We start from the raw sequence: 18551 nt of genomic DNA, 5'->3' as shown, positions 1-18551 counted from the left end.
AGAAATCTGGATGGATGGATGGATGGATGGATGGATGGATGGATGGATGGATGGATGGATGGATGGATGGATGGATGGATGGATGGATGGATGGATGGATGGATACTCTGCCTTCTCAACCTACTGTTTTTTTTTATTTTAAACATTATTTGATGGCCTTTGTGGCAGGGATGGAGATCCATATTTTATGTCACACACAGAGTATACATCTAGATAGATAGATGGATAGATAGATGTTGCAGTATCTATAACAACCCAAACACACAGGATTTCAGAATTAGACATCCCCAGTTATTAATTTCATATACTCACCGGATCTGAATGTCCTGTTATAAACCTTCACATGGCGTTCCCCCCTGATGTCATTTACGTTGAGTTGCAATAAATGCTAAACTGTCTGCAGGTTCTTGTCTTTGTCTTCCGCTCTATTCAGCTGGCTTTGGAAACACACGGCGAGAAGGTGGGGGCTGGGTGGTGAGGTTTACGGGGGCGAGAAATGCAAAAGTAACGCAATAGTTACTTTTACTAGTAACTAGTTACTTTTATTGTGGAGTAACTCAGTTAGTAACTCAGTTACTTTTTGGGAGAAGTAACTAGTAACTATAACTAATTACTTTTTCAAAGTAACGTGCCCAACACTGGTGGCGTTGGATGTAGGAGTTTGCCCTGAAATTGAAGGGTTGACGGTTCAAGCCCCGACTCCAACTTTCAGTGTCGTGTCCTTGCGCAAGACACTTCACCTGCACCATCTACTGATGGTGGTCAGAGGGCCCGGTGGCGCCAGTGTACGGCAGCCCCGCTTCTGTCATTGAGCCCCAGGGCAGCTGTGGCTACAATGTAGCTTGCCACCATCAGTGTGTGAGTGTGTGTGTGAATGGGTGAATGAATGTAGTGTAAAGTGCTTTGGTCAAGTCTCCTGACTTGAATAAAGGCGCTATATAAGTACATGCCATTTACCATTTACTTACGCATTAACTCAAGCAACTATCTTCTCCCTGGCAACCTTCCTCTCCTTTGCAGTTGTAGCGCTGTTTTCTGTCTTTTAAACATTCTCAATTTTTTTTATTTCATTAAAATCTCTATGCTGATGATTCTCAGTCATCCAGGTCATAGTCATTCTGTAAAAGTTCCAAAAATGTCCACTGGACTTGGTTTCCAAGATTTGAAGACGTTTCGCCACCTCTCCAGGAAGCTTTCTCAATTCAAATGTCTGGATCCGCAGTGAGTTTGAGTCTTATATGGACAAAGCCTTGTATTGCTTGGAAACATGCAAATGGTATAAAATCTGAAACCTGTCTATGATTGTTAAGGGTCGGTCGTTAAGGAGGTATTATTCACCGGCTGGAGCGGGTAGGTGCTTCGTTCCTCTGTGATGGGGTGGGGGGTGTGGTGATATTCTGGCCTTCTCTTCCTGTGCTGCTCTACAAACCCTTCAAATCATTCTGCCTGCTACTAGTTTCAAAAAAGTTATTTTATCAATTCAATTTTATCAATCTTTAAAAATCAAGACAAGGGTTCAGTGGGTATTTTTTAGCTACTTAGATCCTTTGAACTGTAGCCAGTTTCTTCTCCAATGTGTCCACTTATCAAAAGCACCAGCTGCAGCAGCTCAGCTCTTTCGACATCTATTTATCAGCCAGAGACCAGATGTGATCAATCCGTTTTAAAGAGCTTCCTTTGGTAATCGGGCAGACAGGGTTTCCAGGCAGAGAAGTCTTTCTGAACTCAGACCACTGAGCCATCAGGAATATCTGCTCTGATGTTCAGAAACCATCCAATCATCTCTTCAGAACAGGTGAATGCTGGCAGGTAGCTGAGCAGATGTGCTGAGAGCTTGACATCCCTCTGCTCCAAAGCTCATCTGCAGTAACAGTAGCAGTCACTGCCTAGCTCTGTTCATACTAGTGGGACCATATTTAAAGGCCACTTCTTCAGACCAGTGATCACTTACCCACATATAGTCAGTACAGCAAGGTTCCTCCAAATCTGACATGTCTCATATTTCTTCCTGCGGTACAGAGCTCGCTGTACTCTCTTCCACTCATGCACTTTGTTTTCCTTGTGCTCCTTAGACTTCTGTGGCCAGCCTTGCTCCTCTCCACCAACCAGATCCGCACCATGGACTCTCTGTGCTGACGGAGTTTCTGGTTCTACAAGAACCTGATGGTGAGCAGAGAGACAGAGGCTGAAGGGTGAGGAAAAAGATTGTCTTTCCCCAAAAACAATCAATCTTGAAGACATAAATCTGTCAGTAAAACTCTCCAAATCCTGTTTATTAAACCCAAATGGTGGCTTTGGTTTCTGCTTCTAGTGGAGAGGTGTTCTGAATATTCTCCCAGCAGCATCAGAGATGTGTCTGCTTTCATTGTTGCACCCAGAGGATATTAATGTCTAACAAAGTGTTGTCATGTCAGTCCAAGAAGAGGCAAATGAAAACCATAAAATCCCTTCAGAACAATCTGCAGGGCTGCATCAGAACCAGGTCTTTACTGAGGAACTGGAAGAAAAGAACACGTTCCCAAAGCTTTCCACAGCAGAGATCCTCTTCCTTCATGGGCTGAACCACATCCAAACATTTCATGATCCTCAGAGTTCAGCTAAAACCTCCCAGCTGGGCTCAGACTGAGGAACAGCTTTGTGATGCTGTTCCTCAGGAAGGATTCTGGTTCTGGACGATCTGAAGCTGTTAATATCAAACTTTACATTCTATAGAAAAACACCAGTAACACCAGTATGAATGAGGAGCAGGACCCAGTTTAATCCCAGGCAGGTGCTTCTGCAGCAGCAGCTCAGCCTCTGATTGGCTGTTAGGGCTCCACATGGTTAAGGCAGGAAAATAATGAAGGTGTTTGTCTGCAGGTTTTATTCACCATCGTTGTTCCAAATATGTGTTTTTCCTTCAACACAAAGTGACCCGCTACTGGAAACATACCAGTCAGTTCAGCCAACCACAGACTAACAGGCAGATTTTATGAGGCTGACCGAGTTTCTGGGATTCTCCTCTATGTGAAATGGAGAAAGTCCATGTGTTTGCTGAAGGGAACACTCCCTAGGATGTTATAGATGCTTTTAAAACATTGGAGGTGAGAGTGATGCTAGAGCTCTGATCACTGCAAGCTATTTCACCAGTAGGTGTCCTAACTTCCTGTCTGGGATCATCTGCTCCAGCTCCACTGGTTCAACTTTAACAACAAGCAGACATGCTTGGAGATCAGCTGTTGCTGTCTCTGGCTGCTGCTTTCTGCCTCTCAGCTTCCTGCTTTACCATCAGGGCAGCGAGCTGCAATGATGCAGCATGTTGTTGGGTTCTGAAACAGAACCTGAGCAGAGCCGGTCCAGAAGAACCTCTTGTTCCTAAATATCTCCTTCAGATGATTCCTGCTGCAACATTTTACCGGAACCATCAGCAAACTAAAGCGTTCCAATGTTCTGCAGAGATTCAGAATAAACTAACAGGACGGTGTGAGCTGCACATATCAAAGCAGTGAAGGAATCTGAGGGGAAAAGATCCAGACGATGATTTGTGGCCCACATACTCCTTCACAGCCAGTTTTACTGCAGCTGTCCATCATTTTGACCTGCTTCAGACTTTATGCATCACTCTTCACACAGCACTCATTAAATATTAAAGGCTGAATGGGTTTTTGGTCCTGGTGCAGTCTGGTGCTTATCATTGGTTTATTGAAGCCTTTACTAAACTCAGAGCTACTTATGACAGCACCTTCACATCTGTCAGCAGCTGGAAGGAGCTGGACTGAGCAGCAACAGCTAAATATAGGACACGTGTTCAGCACTCAGTATTAGCCTGGAGGAACACCTCAGTTCTTTCTATTCAGACAGACTTTGTTGTCATCTTTTAAACTCACAGAGTCCATTATTGAGGTGATTTGATATGTTCTCAAATGACTTCAGCAAGAAAAAGAAACTAGTAGATGAAACAGGCATGTTTCAGGGGCTGGGAATGAGAAACTGTGGGTGATGTTCTGGATTGAACTTCATTGTTATGGTGGTTCATCTGTTCCATTCTACCTGTTTGTTGACGTTCTCTGCAAAATGTGGAGATCTGCTCTTAAGAAGTGTTGCTAAATCTTCATAAAAATCGCTTTTTCTCTCATGGTGACACGCATCTCTTTCCTGTTTGAAGCCCTGTGGTAAAAACATGCAACAAAACATGATCATCATCTCATAAAGTAGTGATGCAACCAATCAAACAGCTGGAGGTGGAAATGAGCTAAACTGATCTACTGATCAACTCTGATCAGAGATCAGCAACTCAAAGGTTTTTTATCCCTGTTTAACAAAAGCATTAGAACTGAAAATTCCTGCTTGTCTTGATCTGTAAATGAATCAACAAAGAAACCTGTTCTTTGCTTCACCTTTTGTTTCCTGCTCAGTGAAAGCCAGAAGCTTTACTGCAGAAATGGAGATCATTTGGTAATCCTTTTATTTCCTGTGAGATTCTAAACTAAACATCTATATCGGAAAACATGCAGCAATTAGTTTCTCTTCTGACTCATTTGAATCTCAGAGCTCCAGGAAACCCATGAAATCTTCATCAGCCAGTGAAAGCCTCATGGATGCAGGTCCAAAATAAAGATCTAATGCAGCTCACAGGTAGGCTAAAGAAGCCAAGGTTGAAAAGTTCAGACTCTCTGCAGGCAGCTTGAGAACGATTGGAAACCATTGAATCCACTTCAGTGTTTCTAAGACCCTCCTTCTTGAGGAGCATCAGAGTCACTTGCTTTGTTTGAAGCTTTAACTCCAACATTTTCCAGATAAATATTTTCTTTCTAGTCTTATCACATTCAGAAAGACTCCAGCAGAGCTGCAGGTGATGAATAGTGTCTCAGTGTTACGTGGCTCAACAACAAGGTGACTCATTTCTGTCTGTCTCCAAAGTGGAGCACGACAGTCATTTGGAAATTCAAAATGAAAGTGCGCATTCAGCGTCTGCTCTGCCGATAATGCAAGCGTAGAAGAAGAAATGTGCTGTTTACCTGTGCAAAGAAAGTAACAACGAAAGAAAAATGTCTGAGGACTTCAGTGTTGAGGAAGAGCATGAGTTCTTTGCCGAGCTGAATGCGCACTTTCATCTGGTTTGGTCTGCCGGTTTCCGTAGCGTCGTGAACGCGCAGGCGCGCGCTTTCAGGAAATCCTATACACTACTGTTTATGCTCTAAAAACATTCTAAATGACTTCGTTTCGAGTAAATTCTGGATGCTACCCACTCAGGACACTTGGAATACATTGGACGAGCAGTATGGAGGAATATTGACACGTTTTTGTGGACTTTTATGGACCTTTCTGCCTCGGGCGCCATAGACCTCCATTATTTGAATGTCAGCAGACAGCAAGAAGCCTCCCAGATCTCCAGATGCATTTGAGATATCAAAAAAGTACTCCAGAGTGTTGTTCAGCATGGGGGTGAGTAGAAAATGAAGGCTAATCATGTTTTGGGTGTACTATTCCTTTAAGGGAGGCTTAAGTTTTTTAAATAGGGGGACCAACACCTCAGTCTGCTAATCCAGGGGAACTGCCACTAATGTCCACAAAATGTTGCAGAGTCGCATTAACCACAGCAAAACAACATTGAGCGCCTTAAGGTACTCAGGGAGAATCTCATCCCCCCCGGGGCCTTGCCACCAAGGTGCTTTTTAACCACCACAATGACCTCAGTACCAGAGATCGGACAACCTGACCCAGAGGCCCCATGCTCTGCTTCCTCAATGGGAGACATGTTGATGGGATTAAGGAGGTCTTCGAAGAACTCCGCCCACCGACATGTGATGCCCCGAGTCGAGGTCAGCAGCACACCACCCTTACTATAAATAGTGTTGGTACTGCACAGCTTCCCCCTGCCAAGACGTCGGATTGTGGAACAGAATTTTTACATAATTTAAATAATTAAATCAGACGTTACACGCCAACAACTACTTAGTACTTAAACATACCTTTGACCAAGTAGTTTTTACTTTAACTTCTTGGATGACTACTTTCTTTTAGTTGTTTTAGTTAGTTTTAGTGAGTATACATATGATAAAGTAGTCCTACTCTTACTTGAGTGAACTTTTTTGGGTACTCTACCCACCCCTGCCTTTATGTGGAGCAAAGCTGCCCTGGAACATGTAGGAAACCAGCTTCTTCATATGTGCCTGAAATGCTGTGGCAGGAAACCTGAAAATAAAGTCATTAAATGTGTTCCTAAAATCTCTGAGCTGAGCTCATATTTCACAGCCTGTTTCCTCTCTGACTCCTGGTTTGGCTCTGTCCTGCAGATAAACACTGAAGACTGAACATATTCTGTCTGTGTTCACGCTCTCTGTTTAGACACACAGGTTCACTCAGGTCACAGTTATTTAGGCTGGAAGGTTTTGCTCCAGAGCGAAAAGAGAAATTCTTCTGCAGATCTTCCATCTCAGTGTCCTCTATCCAGGAAGCAGATTTTCTAACACTTTCTCCAGTTTGAGGAGGATGAGAACCAAAGCTGAGGTGTTCTGTGTTTAAGGCAGTGAACCAGGCAAAATTATCTGAACTCTCTTTATTTTACACACTGAAACCAGCCTCGCTGATATGCAGCAGAAAGAAGGAGACATCTTCAGTCTTCATCAACCTTTCTGCTTCCAACCCTCCTCTCCATTCATGTTGTCCCGCCCAGAGAACTTTTTCTCTGGGCGGGAACTCTTTCTAATGATCAGTAAATTAAGAGTTTTCTTCTGGTTCTGATCCCTTTGGCTCTCTGTCTGCCAGCAGAAATAACCACATGTATTTAGGTTTATTTGTTGACAAAGTCAAAGCAGGTGGAACCTCTTTGTCTCCACAGTTTTTAGGTATCAGTCAGATCAGGTCAGAATGTGAATTAGTCTTTCAGCTCTACTACAGTAAAAAGACAAACTGTTCTTGATGCTGTTGTTGTTAGAAACGTGAATTTATGAGATTTCCTCCTTCTGCAGGTATTTTCCTTGGAGGAAGTTCTGAAAACATGCAAGGGGCTGCTGGAGTTAATGTGGAGAGCTGGAGGAAACAGAGCTCAGACACAGCAGAGAGTTAACTTAAGGTTTGATTTAAAGTCTGTGCATGTGACTGGCTTTGCACAGGAAAAATAAAGAGAGAAGACGGATTAAAGACTGGGTAAAAATGTTGAGAAAAAAGCAGAATAAACGAGGGTCTTAATATATCTAACCCAGGTCTCATTAGTTGGCCTAATTGCTGTTTGTTAAAGCAGAGATTAAATAGATGGATCTCCCAGACTGGGTCTTTTCCAAAGGAAAACAAATCTGAGCGCAGAAGCTCCTGCTCTCTCTTAGATGTTCTGTGACTAAAACTTAATTCAGCATAATAAACACAGGCTGCTCTCCATGCTTTTTCTCCACTGCATGAGCTCAGGTTCTGATTGGACTTCATGGAAACCTGCTTGATGACCCACAGAACCATCCTGCAGCTTGCATCTGTCCACAGTGTGTCCAACAGTCCATTAAAGCTCAGATTAAACACACAGAAGGACTGAGAGTAATCAGAGTGATGATGAAGAGGAGGTGCTCAGACTCAGACTACTGTTCCTGTTCCTGGTTTGGATGGAGCCAGAATCAGCCTCCGTTCTCTTTGTTTCAGTCACAGAGTCTCTTCCTCCAAAGAGTTCTCTTGTTTTTCCAGACTCTGTGTTAAATCCAGTTCATTGTGGCTCATGGCTGTGTGGTTAAAGCAGGAATGTATGAAGGTGACTCTGGTCATTGGAGCAAGGAGCTGCTAGTGCTAGATATGTGTGTCCACATCCTACAGCTGTAAAATACTCCCAAAAACAGGTCTGTTCTTTCCCACAATCCTCTGTGTTTTAGAACAATTGAAAAAAAAGGCTCCAACCTTATAAACTTTGGTAACTTAGGGGTGAAACCTGCTTTAACTATTATTAGTCTGATCTGCAGCAGCAGCAGTCGTTGCTGTTTTCTTTCCATCCTGACGTCGTGTTAAACTCCTCTGTGCCTCAGAGCAGCAAACTGACCAACTCAGATTGTTTTAAAATCTGACCCGATAAGAGAGCTATTTGAACTGGAAGAGGGTCGACTTCTTTTTCACCATGACTAGAACTATTGATTCTTTGATTGATTGATTGCCTTTATTGATTTCACGTTAGAGAAATGTACTTGTTACATCAGCTCAAATAGTCAAAGGAGAAGAATGCGCCAAAGGAAGAAAAAGGTGCATGGATATCTACAGTATATACAGTGCATTCACACATGACAGCTTCTTTTATAGTAGGATCATTATACATTGTTGTTGCACAGGGTGTTTACATGGGTATTTATATAGATGGATATTTATATTTATATATATAGTTATTGCACTGGGTGTCAAATATAGAGAAACAGGCTATGCACAGGGTATCAAATAGTAATTGCACATTATACATTGCACAAGTTATTGCCGCTGTATTCAAATTGTATGGTCTGGTTGCAGCTCAAACCATAACAAAGTCAGGGTTTAAACATCAGGTTCTGATCAAACTTCCTGAATCTCTCATTGTTGGTTTAGCCCAAATTAAAATGAATGCATGCCTCTTCCAACTGGAGACATAAGGATGGCTACATGAGAAAGAATCAGGTCGGATCTAAATGAGCCTCAGCAAACAAACCCTGATACCTCTGTGAATATTTCCATATCACTGCTTGGGCTTCTCAAAGTCACAGACCTGCAATTGTGGCTTTGGAATAATGTGTTTCATGTGTATTTAAAGGGGCTGAGCCCTTGGTTCAACTGCTTTCTATGAAGGGGACGGACTCTGGTCAAATATAGAAGGATGAGAGATTTATGGCCATAAAGCTTCTGGAGAAACCAAACGTCAAAGTCTGCACACATGAGTTAAACCACTTGTTGTTGGTTTTGGTTGCAATTCTGCTCAGAGACACTTGGCTCCTTTTCCTGAAATCGTTGAGGTGTTTTATAAAAGATTTTACATGATTCCAGGGAAGTTGAATGAGATCATGTCACCATAAAACATATATTACCGTACATATTATCTTAAGGTGGAATATTTTCAGCTGCTCTGATTGGCTGATGTGCATGGTCTGCAGGTTGTCAATAAATGTTAAAACAGAAAAACGGATATGAAACAATGGAAACAAACTCTACAAAAACACAAGCTCCTGTAAGGATGACTCTGGTCCATCTAGACCTGTTTACTAGATGAAGACATCTGGGGGCTTTCTGAGCTTTTGAAAAAAGCCGCTGCTTCTACTTTTTGAAGACATTCAGATCACCAAAATAAAAGCCCTGACTATCCCACCTCTTCTACTTTTCCTACCTTCTTTTTCTCTCTCCTCTGTCTCTATCATTTAATTTGGGAGAGTAAATATTCTTGTGGTGTGGCAGCAGCATCTCTTCATATTTCCCTCTAAGTCTTAGAGTGACTCCCTCTGAGTCCCTCTAAGCTCTACGAACTCCGACATGCAGCGACCTTTGCTTAGTAACACCTTTAAGACACCAAGAATAATGACACATATAATGGGAAATAATGGGAAATAATGACACATTGCTGTAAAAGGCATGAAAAGAGAAGAGAGACTTTCCTGCACACAGTCGATTTTGACAGGAGACAGCTTTTTTTTATTCAGTTTTGATCCTTAATAAAAAATAAGTTTGCTTTGTTTTCATCTCCAGTAAAAAAATCGTTTTTTTTAGCTTTGGTGGTGTTCATTTTTTTCAACACAGAGAATTAATTCACTGTTGTGAGCAGGGTGGCTGCACCAATATCCAGACCTTTTTACTTGGTTCATCACCGCCACCACCATGCTTCCCTACAGGCTGGTGTTGGCTGAGAGGAGAGCAGGTATTTCTTCTTCATTTGCTTTAATATCATTTAAATCACTGGTGACTAGGACCATTGTAATAAATTCTGATTTTTTTTTTTACTTTTTTTCAGTACTGAGCAAAGAAAGTTAAAACTGTCAATAATTAGATTTTATCAACACAATCTAGTAATGGGAAAAAAGGTCTCCATTACAAAAATGCGGGGAGCTTTGGTTTCTAGTTTCCTCTCCATCATTACTGTATCTAAATTAGAAACCCTAATTTTCCCTAATAGCAGATTTTTGTGATAGCTAAATGTTCTGTTCTGTTTGGGTTCTTTTCTTGTTCCACAGTGAAGCATATAGTTGGACGCTTTAATTCCAAACATTGATGCTTCTAATAGTTATGCTTCTGCTTTTCTCCTCCTTCCTGTTATTTTGTCAGCTGAGCTAAGATTGAAGGTTTTAGTTAGGGAGGTAAAGTTTATGTTCTCCAAAGCAGAACTTGTATATTTGACTATTAGCTGTTGTTTTCTTTAAGCGCCTCAGTTGACCCCACTATGAATAGCTACTAATATGCAGCCTCATCTGCTGGAACAGGTCCATGACTGAGAACAATTGATGCTCCTCCATTAACCTGTGTTTCATTCACAGCAGGAGAAATCTGGGTCTGAAATTTATTTCTAAAACAGCAAGTTCATCTGATTTTCTTGCAGCCCACTGTGTTGCTGCACAGGAAGGGTGTTTTACAAGGAAACTAAATCTACTGGCAAATGGAGAAATGCATTCAACACTAAAAAAGCCAATGTGCTCAAATGTAATTATTCCAACTTTTACTGAAGCCATTTTTTGGAGGCATTAGTGTCCTTGAAGTTGTTTCCAAGAAGCTGCAGATTCCAAGACTCAAATGGAAATGATTGTTTCTATAATTAGAAGGGAAAGCTAAAAGTAACACAAAACATGTTATGTTTAATCAGATTAAAAGCGTTGTAGATCTCAACATCTTGACTGAGGCATTTCTTTCCTTTCTTAAAGCTGCAATCTAAAGCAAAAAGGCAGAATCTGATCCTTAGATAATACCTAGCAGTGACCCATTAGGCCCAAACAGGAATGATTCCAGTTATACAAAAACTAAACCAGCTCTCAGGGAATAATTCTCTGACCACTTTGGTGTTTAAGAACACTGGAAGACATTTCTATACAAGTGTTGAATGGTCCCAGACAGCCAGACTCTGAGTTTTTTCCAAAGCTAACACTGTAGCTGAATGACCAATCTGCCTGTCGGTAGCCGGTGTGTGAGTCCCTCTGCGTGGACGAAATAGGGCTTAGTTTTAGCCTGGAAGCAGAATCCCAGATGAAGGAGATCCCTCAGCAGAGGTCAGAGCACCAAGCAGCCAGACTTTGGACTGAGAACATCTCCCCTCTTCAGAAAGCTTCAAGTTCTACAAAGCAGAGCTCAACTTCCTCATCCTCTAACTAGTGGTAAACCAGTCTCAGTGGAACATCACTCATAAGTCCAAAAACCTAAAAGCTCCCTAGTTGCTGCAGAACCACTCCCTACCAACACCTATCAACACTTACTAAGACCTGACCTGGAGGTTCTGAATGCCGGATTTAGATGATTCCCTTTGGTTCTGCTGCCTTTGCCTAATTATTCCCCAAACATCTTTCTCTGACACTTTGACACATTAGAAGCTGCTTTCTTCACTAATTTCATTATGACCTAATGCTGTTCTTCCTCATCTGCACCTCAAAGGTCCAAAAGTCCTCACGCTAGAGTCTAGAACTGTTATTACCTGGCAGTGGTGTTCTGCTTCATGGTTAGTTGGTCTTCAGGCATGTTGCCACATGGTTTCTTTCACAATCAGACTGATTGGTCCATTTAACATGTTGGATGGAACCAACCTTTTTGCACATCTCGTCTCTGTCCACCGGCCAGGCCTCAGTAGAACCTGGTACTACAGTCTGCTGTCTGCTTCATAGATAATATACTGATTTTCTCCGAGGACCACTGGTTCTTTACTGGGAAGATCACAGCCCACTTTCATTGGCTCTTCCTCATGGATCCATTTAAAAGGAGAATGGACCTTTATTAAAACAGAGGGAGGAGTTGGGAGGTTCGGGGAACAAACAAAGTGAAGTCTAAATGTGTTCCAAAGTCTCCACTGTTGATCAGATCTACATCCCATCTATCCTCTGGGTTTCATCAACTCATTTATCATTTTCATGCACACAGTTGGCTAAGTGCTCCTCTGTTTTCTTAGACTACAGAGATTCATCGTCTGATGAAGTGTAGCCTTGCAGGACTTCAGTACATGAAATCAAACAATCTGCACCGTTTTAGTTATTATTACTTGACATTTATTATTATTGAGATTTAAAACCTAATTTAAAAGGAAGACATGGACAAAAACAGCTCCATTAACTTATGGGGACTTCAATCATTTGAGCATACTATTGCAGCCATTTGATGAACACTTTCCAGACTACTACCATGAAAATAGTAAGTGCACCCCATGACTCAGCAGGTTGTTAAACCACCTCCACACTGCAACAACAATCTAGAATTAAGTATATAATATTTCTTAAATTAAGTATATTTACCCTAAATAAGCAGATAAATAAGATGATTTGCCAGTGGAATGAGTATTATTATTCTTTAAATAAGATAACTAAATAATATCCACTTGAAATAAGACAATGCAGTGGTTTGTTCTTATTTTACGTGTAAATTGTATTGTTCCATTGGCAAATTGTCTCCACCACCTCAATTCAAGGAAAAATGAATTTATTTTAGGAAGAAATTGTTTATCTGGATTTAATTTTTTTGCAGTGCAGCAGCAAAAAATTGAAGTCATGTTCTAGATGATTTTACTCGGTCTATGATGTTGTTGTGAAGGAATCTTAGGTGCAGTCATTGAAATATTGCATCAGATCACTAAGGTCTGCAGACATTCATCTCTGCAAACCTCTTTAAAGGTCCGACTAAAGCCTCTCATCATACTGAGGTCTGGGCTTTGACTAGGCTATTGTTGCTGCTTTTAATTTAATATAACGTTTTGGTTTTTGTTGTTTTAAACTAATAGTTGGATTTTAAAAGTAGAATCTACTGTGAATTTATTAGAGGTTAATATCTTACATTTTTTTGATAAATCCTTTAAGTGTCTCCTCTTTAATTGTCAAACTGGGTAAAGATGTTATCCATCCATCCATTTTCTTCCGTTTTATACTGAGTTAGGTCGCAGAGGCAGCAGTCTAAGCAGACGCACACACACACCTCCTGCTGCTCTGGGGGACCCCAAAGAGACATCAGGCAAGCTCCAGTGTGTCCTTGGCCTGCCACAAGGCCTCCTCCCAATAGGACATGCCTGGAATACCTCCCAAGGGAGGCGTCCAGGAGGCATCCAAAATAGATGCCTGAGCCACCTCAGCTGGTTCCTTTCAAAGTGGAGGAGCAAGGACTCTAATTCAAGCTCCTCCCAGGTAACTGAGCTCCTCACCCGATCTCAAAGGGTCTGCGCAGCCACCCAGTTGAAGGAAACCTGGTTGCTTGTATTCGCAATCTTTTCCTGTTGGTCATTACAGAGATCATATGACCATAGGTGAGGGTGGGAACCCCAAGATACTTGAAGTCCTTCACTTGAGAAAAGGACTCTCCACTGACCTAAAGAAGCGAGTCCACCTTTCTCCGGAGGAGAACCATGGCCTCAGATTTGGAGGTGCTCATCCTCATCCCGGCCACTTCACACTGCACGCCGGAGGTCCTGGTTTGATGAGGTCAACAGCACAACATTGTCTACTAAGAGCAGAGATGATATCCTGAGCATCCAAAACTGGATACCGTCCAGTCCCTTGCTGTGCCTAGAAATTCTGTCCATAAATGCAATGACCAGAACTGGTGACAAATGGTAGCCCTGGTGGAGACTAACATGCACCATGAACAGGTCTGACTTACTGCCTGCAATATAATCCAAACTCCTGCTGCGGTCATATAGAGAAGTGACAGCCCTTAACAGAGGGCCCCAGATCCTATAGTCCTGGAGCACCCTCTACAGGGCACCACGAGGGACATGGTCGAATGCCTTCTCCAGATCTGGGAGAAACTCGTCACAACATGCTTAGTTCTGACCGGCTTCCTTCCCTGCCAGCGGACCCAGCTCACCAACAGCTGGTGATCGGTTGACAGTTCAGTCCCTCTCTTCACCTGAGTGTGTGACTATGGGACCGAAGATCAGATGACACAACTACATGGACACCCTTGTGCTCAAACATGCTGTTTGTTATGGACAAACTATGATTAGCACAGAAGTCCAATAGCAGAACACTGCTTGAGTTCAGATCAGGGAGGCCATTACCCCCAATCACCACAGTCCAGGTCTTACAATCCCTACCCCCAAAAACATTTAAGTCCCGCATTAGAACAATGGGGTCCCAAGTTGGAACACCATCTAGAACACCTTCCAGGGACTCCAAGAGGGCCGGGTACTCTGCAACGATGTTGGGTCTGCAGGCCGAGATAACCACGAGAGACTTGTCCCCAACCTGAAGGCGGAGTGGCGCAACCCTCTCATTCACTGGGGTGATCTCCATGTGAAAACTGAGCTTGAGGACAATGAGCAAGGCCACCCTGGCTCGCCACCTCTTCCCGCAGGCAACGACAAATAAGTAGAGCATCCAGCATCTCTCCAGGAGATGGGATCCAGAACACAAGCTGTTTGTGGAAGTGAGCCTGACTATATCTAGCTGGTACCTCCCAACCTCCCGCAAAAACTCAGGCTCCTTCTCGCCAAGCGAGGTGACGTTCCACTTCTCTACAGCCATGCAAGCCAAGGCCTGGCTCCAGAACGGGGCCCTGGCTGAGCCATAAGGGTTGACGCACTGTCCTTGATTTAACTCTCTCCTAAGGGTCTTCTGAGCTGCTCTTAGTCTGACCCATCACCTAGGACGTTTATGCCATGGGAGACCCTGCCAGGGACATAATGCCCCGGACAACATCGCTCCTAGGATCATTTGGGCACTCAAACAACCCCACCATGTTAAGGTGGCTGCTTGAAGGATGTTACAGTTTACTAAATGTGATTCAGGAACATTGAAGGAATCTCTCCAGCATGTCTCTCAGACTGGACAGACTTTTCTGATGTTCTCATTTTCTCACAGCTCATCAGCAACATCACAGATAAGAGGTTTTAACCTGACTTGGACACACATTGGTACAGAAGAGCAGAATTAATCGGGGAATAATGTGATCCCGATGGTTCTTCTGAGCCTGTGATGAAAAAAAAATGTTTTACGTGTCAAATGCATGAGAAATGCAGCTGCAGATTACAAGGCCTAAAGATGTTTGGTTGCAAACATGAGGTGATGGTGAGGCTGATGAGGTGGAGAACACAGAATTGGAGGAAGCTCCAGGCCTGACACTCTATTTGTCAGAAGCATAGTCTCCTATGGTGGACAGCATTTACCAGAGAATGAGGGAAATGGAGCTACCCAGGCTCTAATGGTAAAGTAAAGGTTATGCACTGAGTCACCACATGAAAGGCTGGGCAAAATGCAGGATAGAGAAACAGCAGACAAAGAGCAGCAGGAGCCTCAGATAGAAAGTCTGCTTCTTAAAAAAAAAACAGAAGAGTTCTCAGCAGGAGTCCACAGACTGAGTTCTTCTTATGCTAATGCTGAACAATCAGACTTATTATCCAGACATAGGTTCTCAGACTGAGCTCTGGTTAGGATATGGGTCATATATAAAAAGAATTGCAGTGTATTGAGACAAGAGATGAAGATATTTCAGTTTAATAGTTTCTAATTGCATCAGGGGAACGTTCAAAGAGCCACTATGGCAGGTCTCTCAGACTCAGTTGGCCTGCTCTGACTTTTCCACCACCTCTCCTCCTGCCCTGCTTCTCTGGCTGCTTCATCTTCTCTAAATAACGACTTTGCAGAGATTTATGGACATGAATATAATACCCCACAAACACAGAAAGGGACTCATCAGAGTGTACTACAGAGCAACATGATTCTCCTTGATCTGAGACACCCGCCAAGCTTTAGTTCCTCTCAATTTTCCGACTTCCAGAGCGTTCTGTTATACCATTTTAGTAAACAGGAGGAAAAACAGATATGGAGAAGCTTTTTGATTTGGTGGCTCTTGGTGTTCAGGACCAAGCCGACGAGTCATTGGCTGGTCTTTTCTCACATGGCAGCTCACTTTTCAAAGGATGTCAGAGAAACATGAAGAAAGGAGAAATGAGGGATTTGTTATCTCAGTAAAGGCCAGGCGGCCTCCTTTCATTGAATTTAGTGGAGATTGCTGAAAACTTGCCATCTGTGTGCTTATACTGGGCTGTGCCATCTAACATATTACCTGTAAAGTTTTAAGAAAAGCCCCATCAGTCATCTTAAGTACCTTGGTATATGTGGCTGATCCTGTCTGCTCATTGACTAATCTGATCTGTGAACACATGTTTCTGTCATCTTCAACTGGGAGCAAATCAAAGGCAACATTTGGGCTGATGCAACACACTCCTTAAGGTACAAGCTGACAGCTTTTCCTAATAACTAAGAAGCAGAACCAGTGGGTCCATTACCAAAGATGACGCTCCATCAGGAGCTCATTTAAACAGAAAAATTCTGTTCTTCCTTACAGATCATCATGAGCTTTTTAAACACAGAAAGAACACAACATTAGATCAGATAAGTTTAATTTCCTTTAATAAGAAATGTTGTCTAATTTCATACGACTTGCCCGATTAACACCATAATTTACATAAACGATTTAAAACCTCTCTTGTATAAACTACAAATCTGATTCTGATCAATAGACCAGGTGTCATAAAGGTAAAAATAAATTAAGTAATAAACTCTGGAAGCACTGATCAATCATTTAGATACGTTATCACATCAGTCGTGGACAGCTGTAGGTCAGGGCCCAACCGTCATGGAAAAGTTTGGTCTGTTTACATAAAAATTACATTAACTAAACAAAACCATCAATGGAGAAAACTTTTAATTAAGAAACCATTTCAAAAGAAATGAAAGTGTTTCTTTGATACATGCTTAGAAAAAAGTGCATAGAAACTAAGTATGAGTCAGTAAGACTGAGTGACTCTTTTAATAAACGTCTGATGCTAATAAAATCAGGAGCAGCTACTTCCTGAAGGTCCTGAAATCTGCTGCTGAGCCGCTGTTAGCAGCCTCACTGAAACCATGTTTATATGAATAAAAATAAAAACTCCACCCTAATAAAACAAATAGTGAAACGTTCTTGTTAAAGGCCGATGTGCTCAGTTCTATAAATGACAAAGCTGGTCTGCTGGACTGATTTCAAACAGCTCCAGGGTGGAACATACAACAGCTAAATAAATAACTCTTGAGAAGCTTTGTAGGAGAAAACCAGGCTGGAAAAATCATGTCTTAACACTTCAATGAATGAAGAGATGTTTCTGCTGTTAGTAAGAAAGATGGGCTACAGCTAATATCACGTTTCCCTTAAAGTGAAAAATTTTTATAAAAAGTATTTTAAAAGTACTTAAAATGTATAGAAAACATATTAATTTCCATTTAAATATGACAGTTGTTGCCATTTCTAGAGAGAGTAGCTGGAGGGTTTCCATTTGGACCAACAGTCACTAAAGTTCTTTAGAAGCACAGAAATAAGACAGAAGACATGTTTGCTTGTTCATTTATCCCTGTTTTCTCCCAAAGTTTCTTTACTGATATCAGTTCTAAACCATCTACCAAACAGAAAAACATTATTCCCTTTGGTTTTCTACAGGTTTAATGTTTTAAACACCCTAAAGATGGAGTCCTAGTTTTCTTATGCCGGAGGAACCGCTGGTTCTATGAAGGTCCAGATTGTTCAACATTCCAGGTCGGTGATGTGTGATCCAGATATGCTTCCTGAGCCACATTAAGACAGAAGCGGTAAACCCTCAGGCTTTATCTAACCTGGAGATCCCAACCAGACAAGCAGCTGAGTTCTGAATTCAACTTGACCCAAAGTTAAAAGATCAGTTTTAGCTTCCCAGTCAGTGTTGATCTCAGGAGTGAGTCCAGCTGACTGGAACCCAGTGTGTATCTGTCTCCACTTGCTTCAGCACCAACTGCAGCTCTCTGAAGGCCGTAGTGAGGTCATCGTTCACTATGACCTTCTCAAGCATATGACTCTACTGACTCTACATTATCTAAGCAGAGTTCAACATCTCCATAAAGTCCTCTTCCTGTAGGGTCCAGAACCCAGAGGGAGAAAGAAACAGGAAGTTAAATTAGCTCCATGAAGACGGCCTTAAAAGCTTCAAATATCTGCAACAGAAAATGGGCCTTAAAGCCGGAGACTGAAACAAAGCCACTGCTTTGAAGACACAATTATACATAAAGAGGCCTGTGCAGAGCCTGTTATATCCTCCCTGAGACATGGTTCCCACTCATGAACCCGGCCACAGATTATGCACTGAAACCTCAAGGAATTTCCATTATTCCGTCCACTGAATTCACACCAACATCCAATCCACTAAAAAAAAAACATTCTCAGAAATATCCTCTAAACAGGCAAACAGCTAAACACAGCCCTGATTTACAGACAGGAAAGTCTCCATTTCTGTCAGTCTACATTATATATGTGATGGGAGATTACAGCTTGTGAAGCGGGCTGATTTTGGGCTGTGTTAACTGGCTGCACAGATCACTGCAGCTCATAAACTCTGACAAAGGAAGGCTGGAGGTCTGCTGAACTGTTGGGAAAGCAAATGATCTTCTGCTAGGATCTGTTCCTGATGG

The 18551-nt window shown here is 42.2% G+C and overlaps 1 protein-coding gene across 1 annotated transcript in view; it reads right to left on the bottom strand.

Annotated features, from left to right (window-relative positions):
- The window catches only part of odad2 (outer dynein arm docking complex subunit 2), a 34204-nt gene extending 19604 nt beyond the window's left edge, over positions 1 to 14600 (bottom strand). The window contains 5 exon segments of the mRNA XM_038268980.1: positions 1952 to 2160; positions 4030 to 4146; positions 4804 to 4950; positions 13909 to 13995; positions 14145 to 14600. Coding sequence (XP_038124908.1) covers positions 1952 to 2160; positions 4030 to 4146; positions 4804 to 4950; positions 13909 to 13995; positions 14145 to 14600 — 1016 coding nt within the window.
- Between the last annotated feature and the right edge of the window lie 3951 nt (positions 14601 to 18551).

Source organism: Cyprinodon tularosa, unplaced genomic scaffold, assembly GCF_016077235.1.
Source record: "Cyprinodon tularosa strain WSP-4 unplaced genomic scaffold, ASM1607723v1 ctg713, whole genome shotgun sequence".
In the NCBI taxonomy this organism is placed as follows: Eukaryota; Metazoa; Chordata; class Actinopteri; order Cyprinodontiformes; family Cyprinodontidae; genus Cyprinodon; species Cyprinodon tularosa.
Note: the sequence above shows the minus strand (reverse complement) of the source record. Positions and strands in the feature narration are given on the sequence as shown.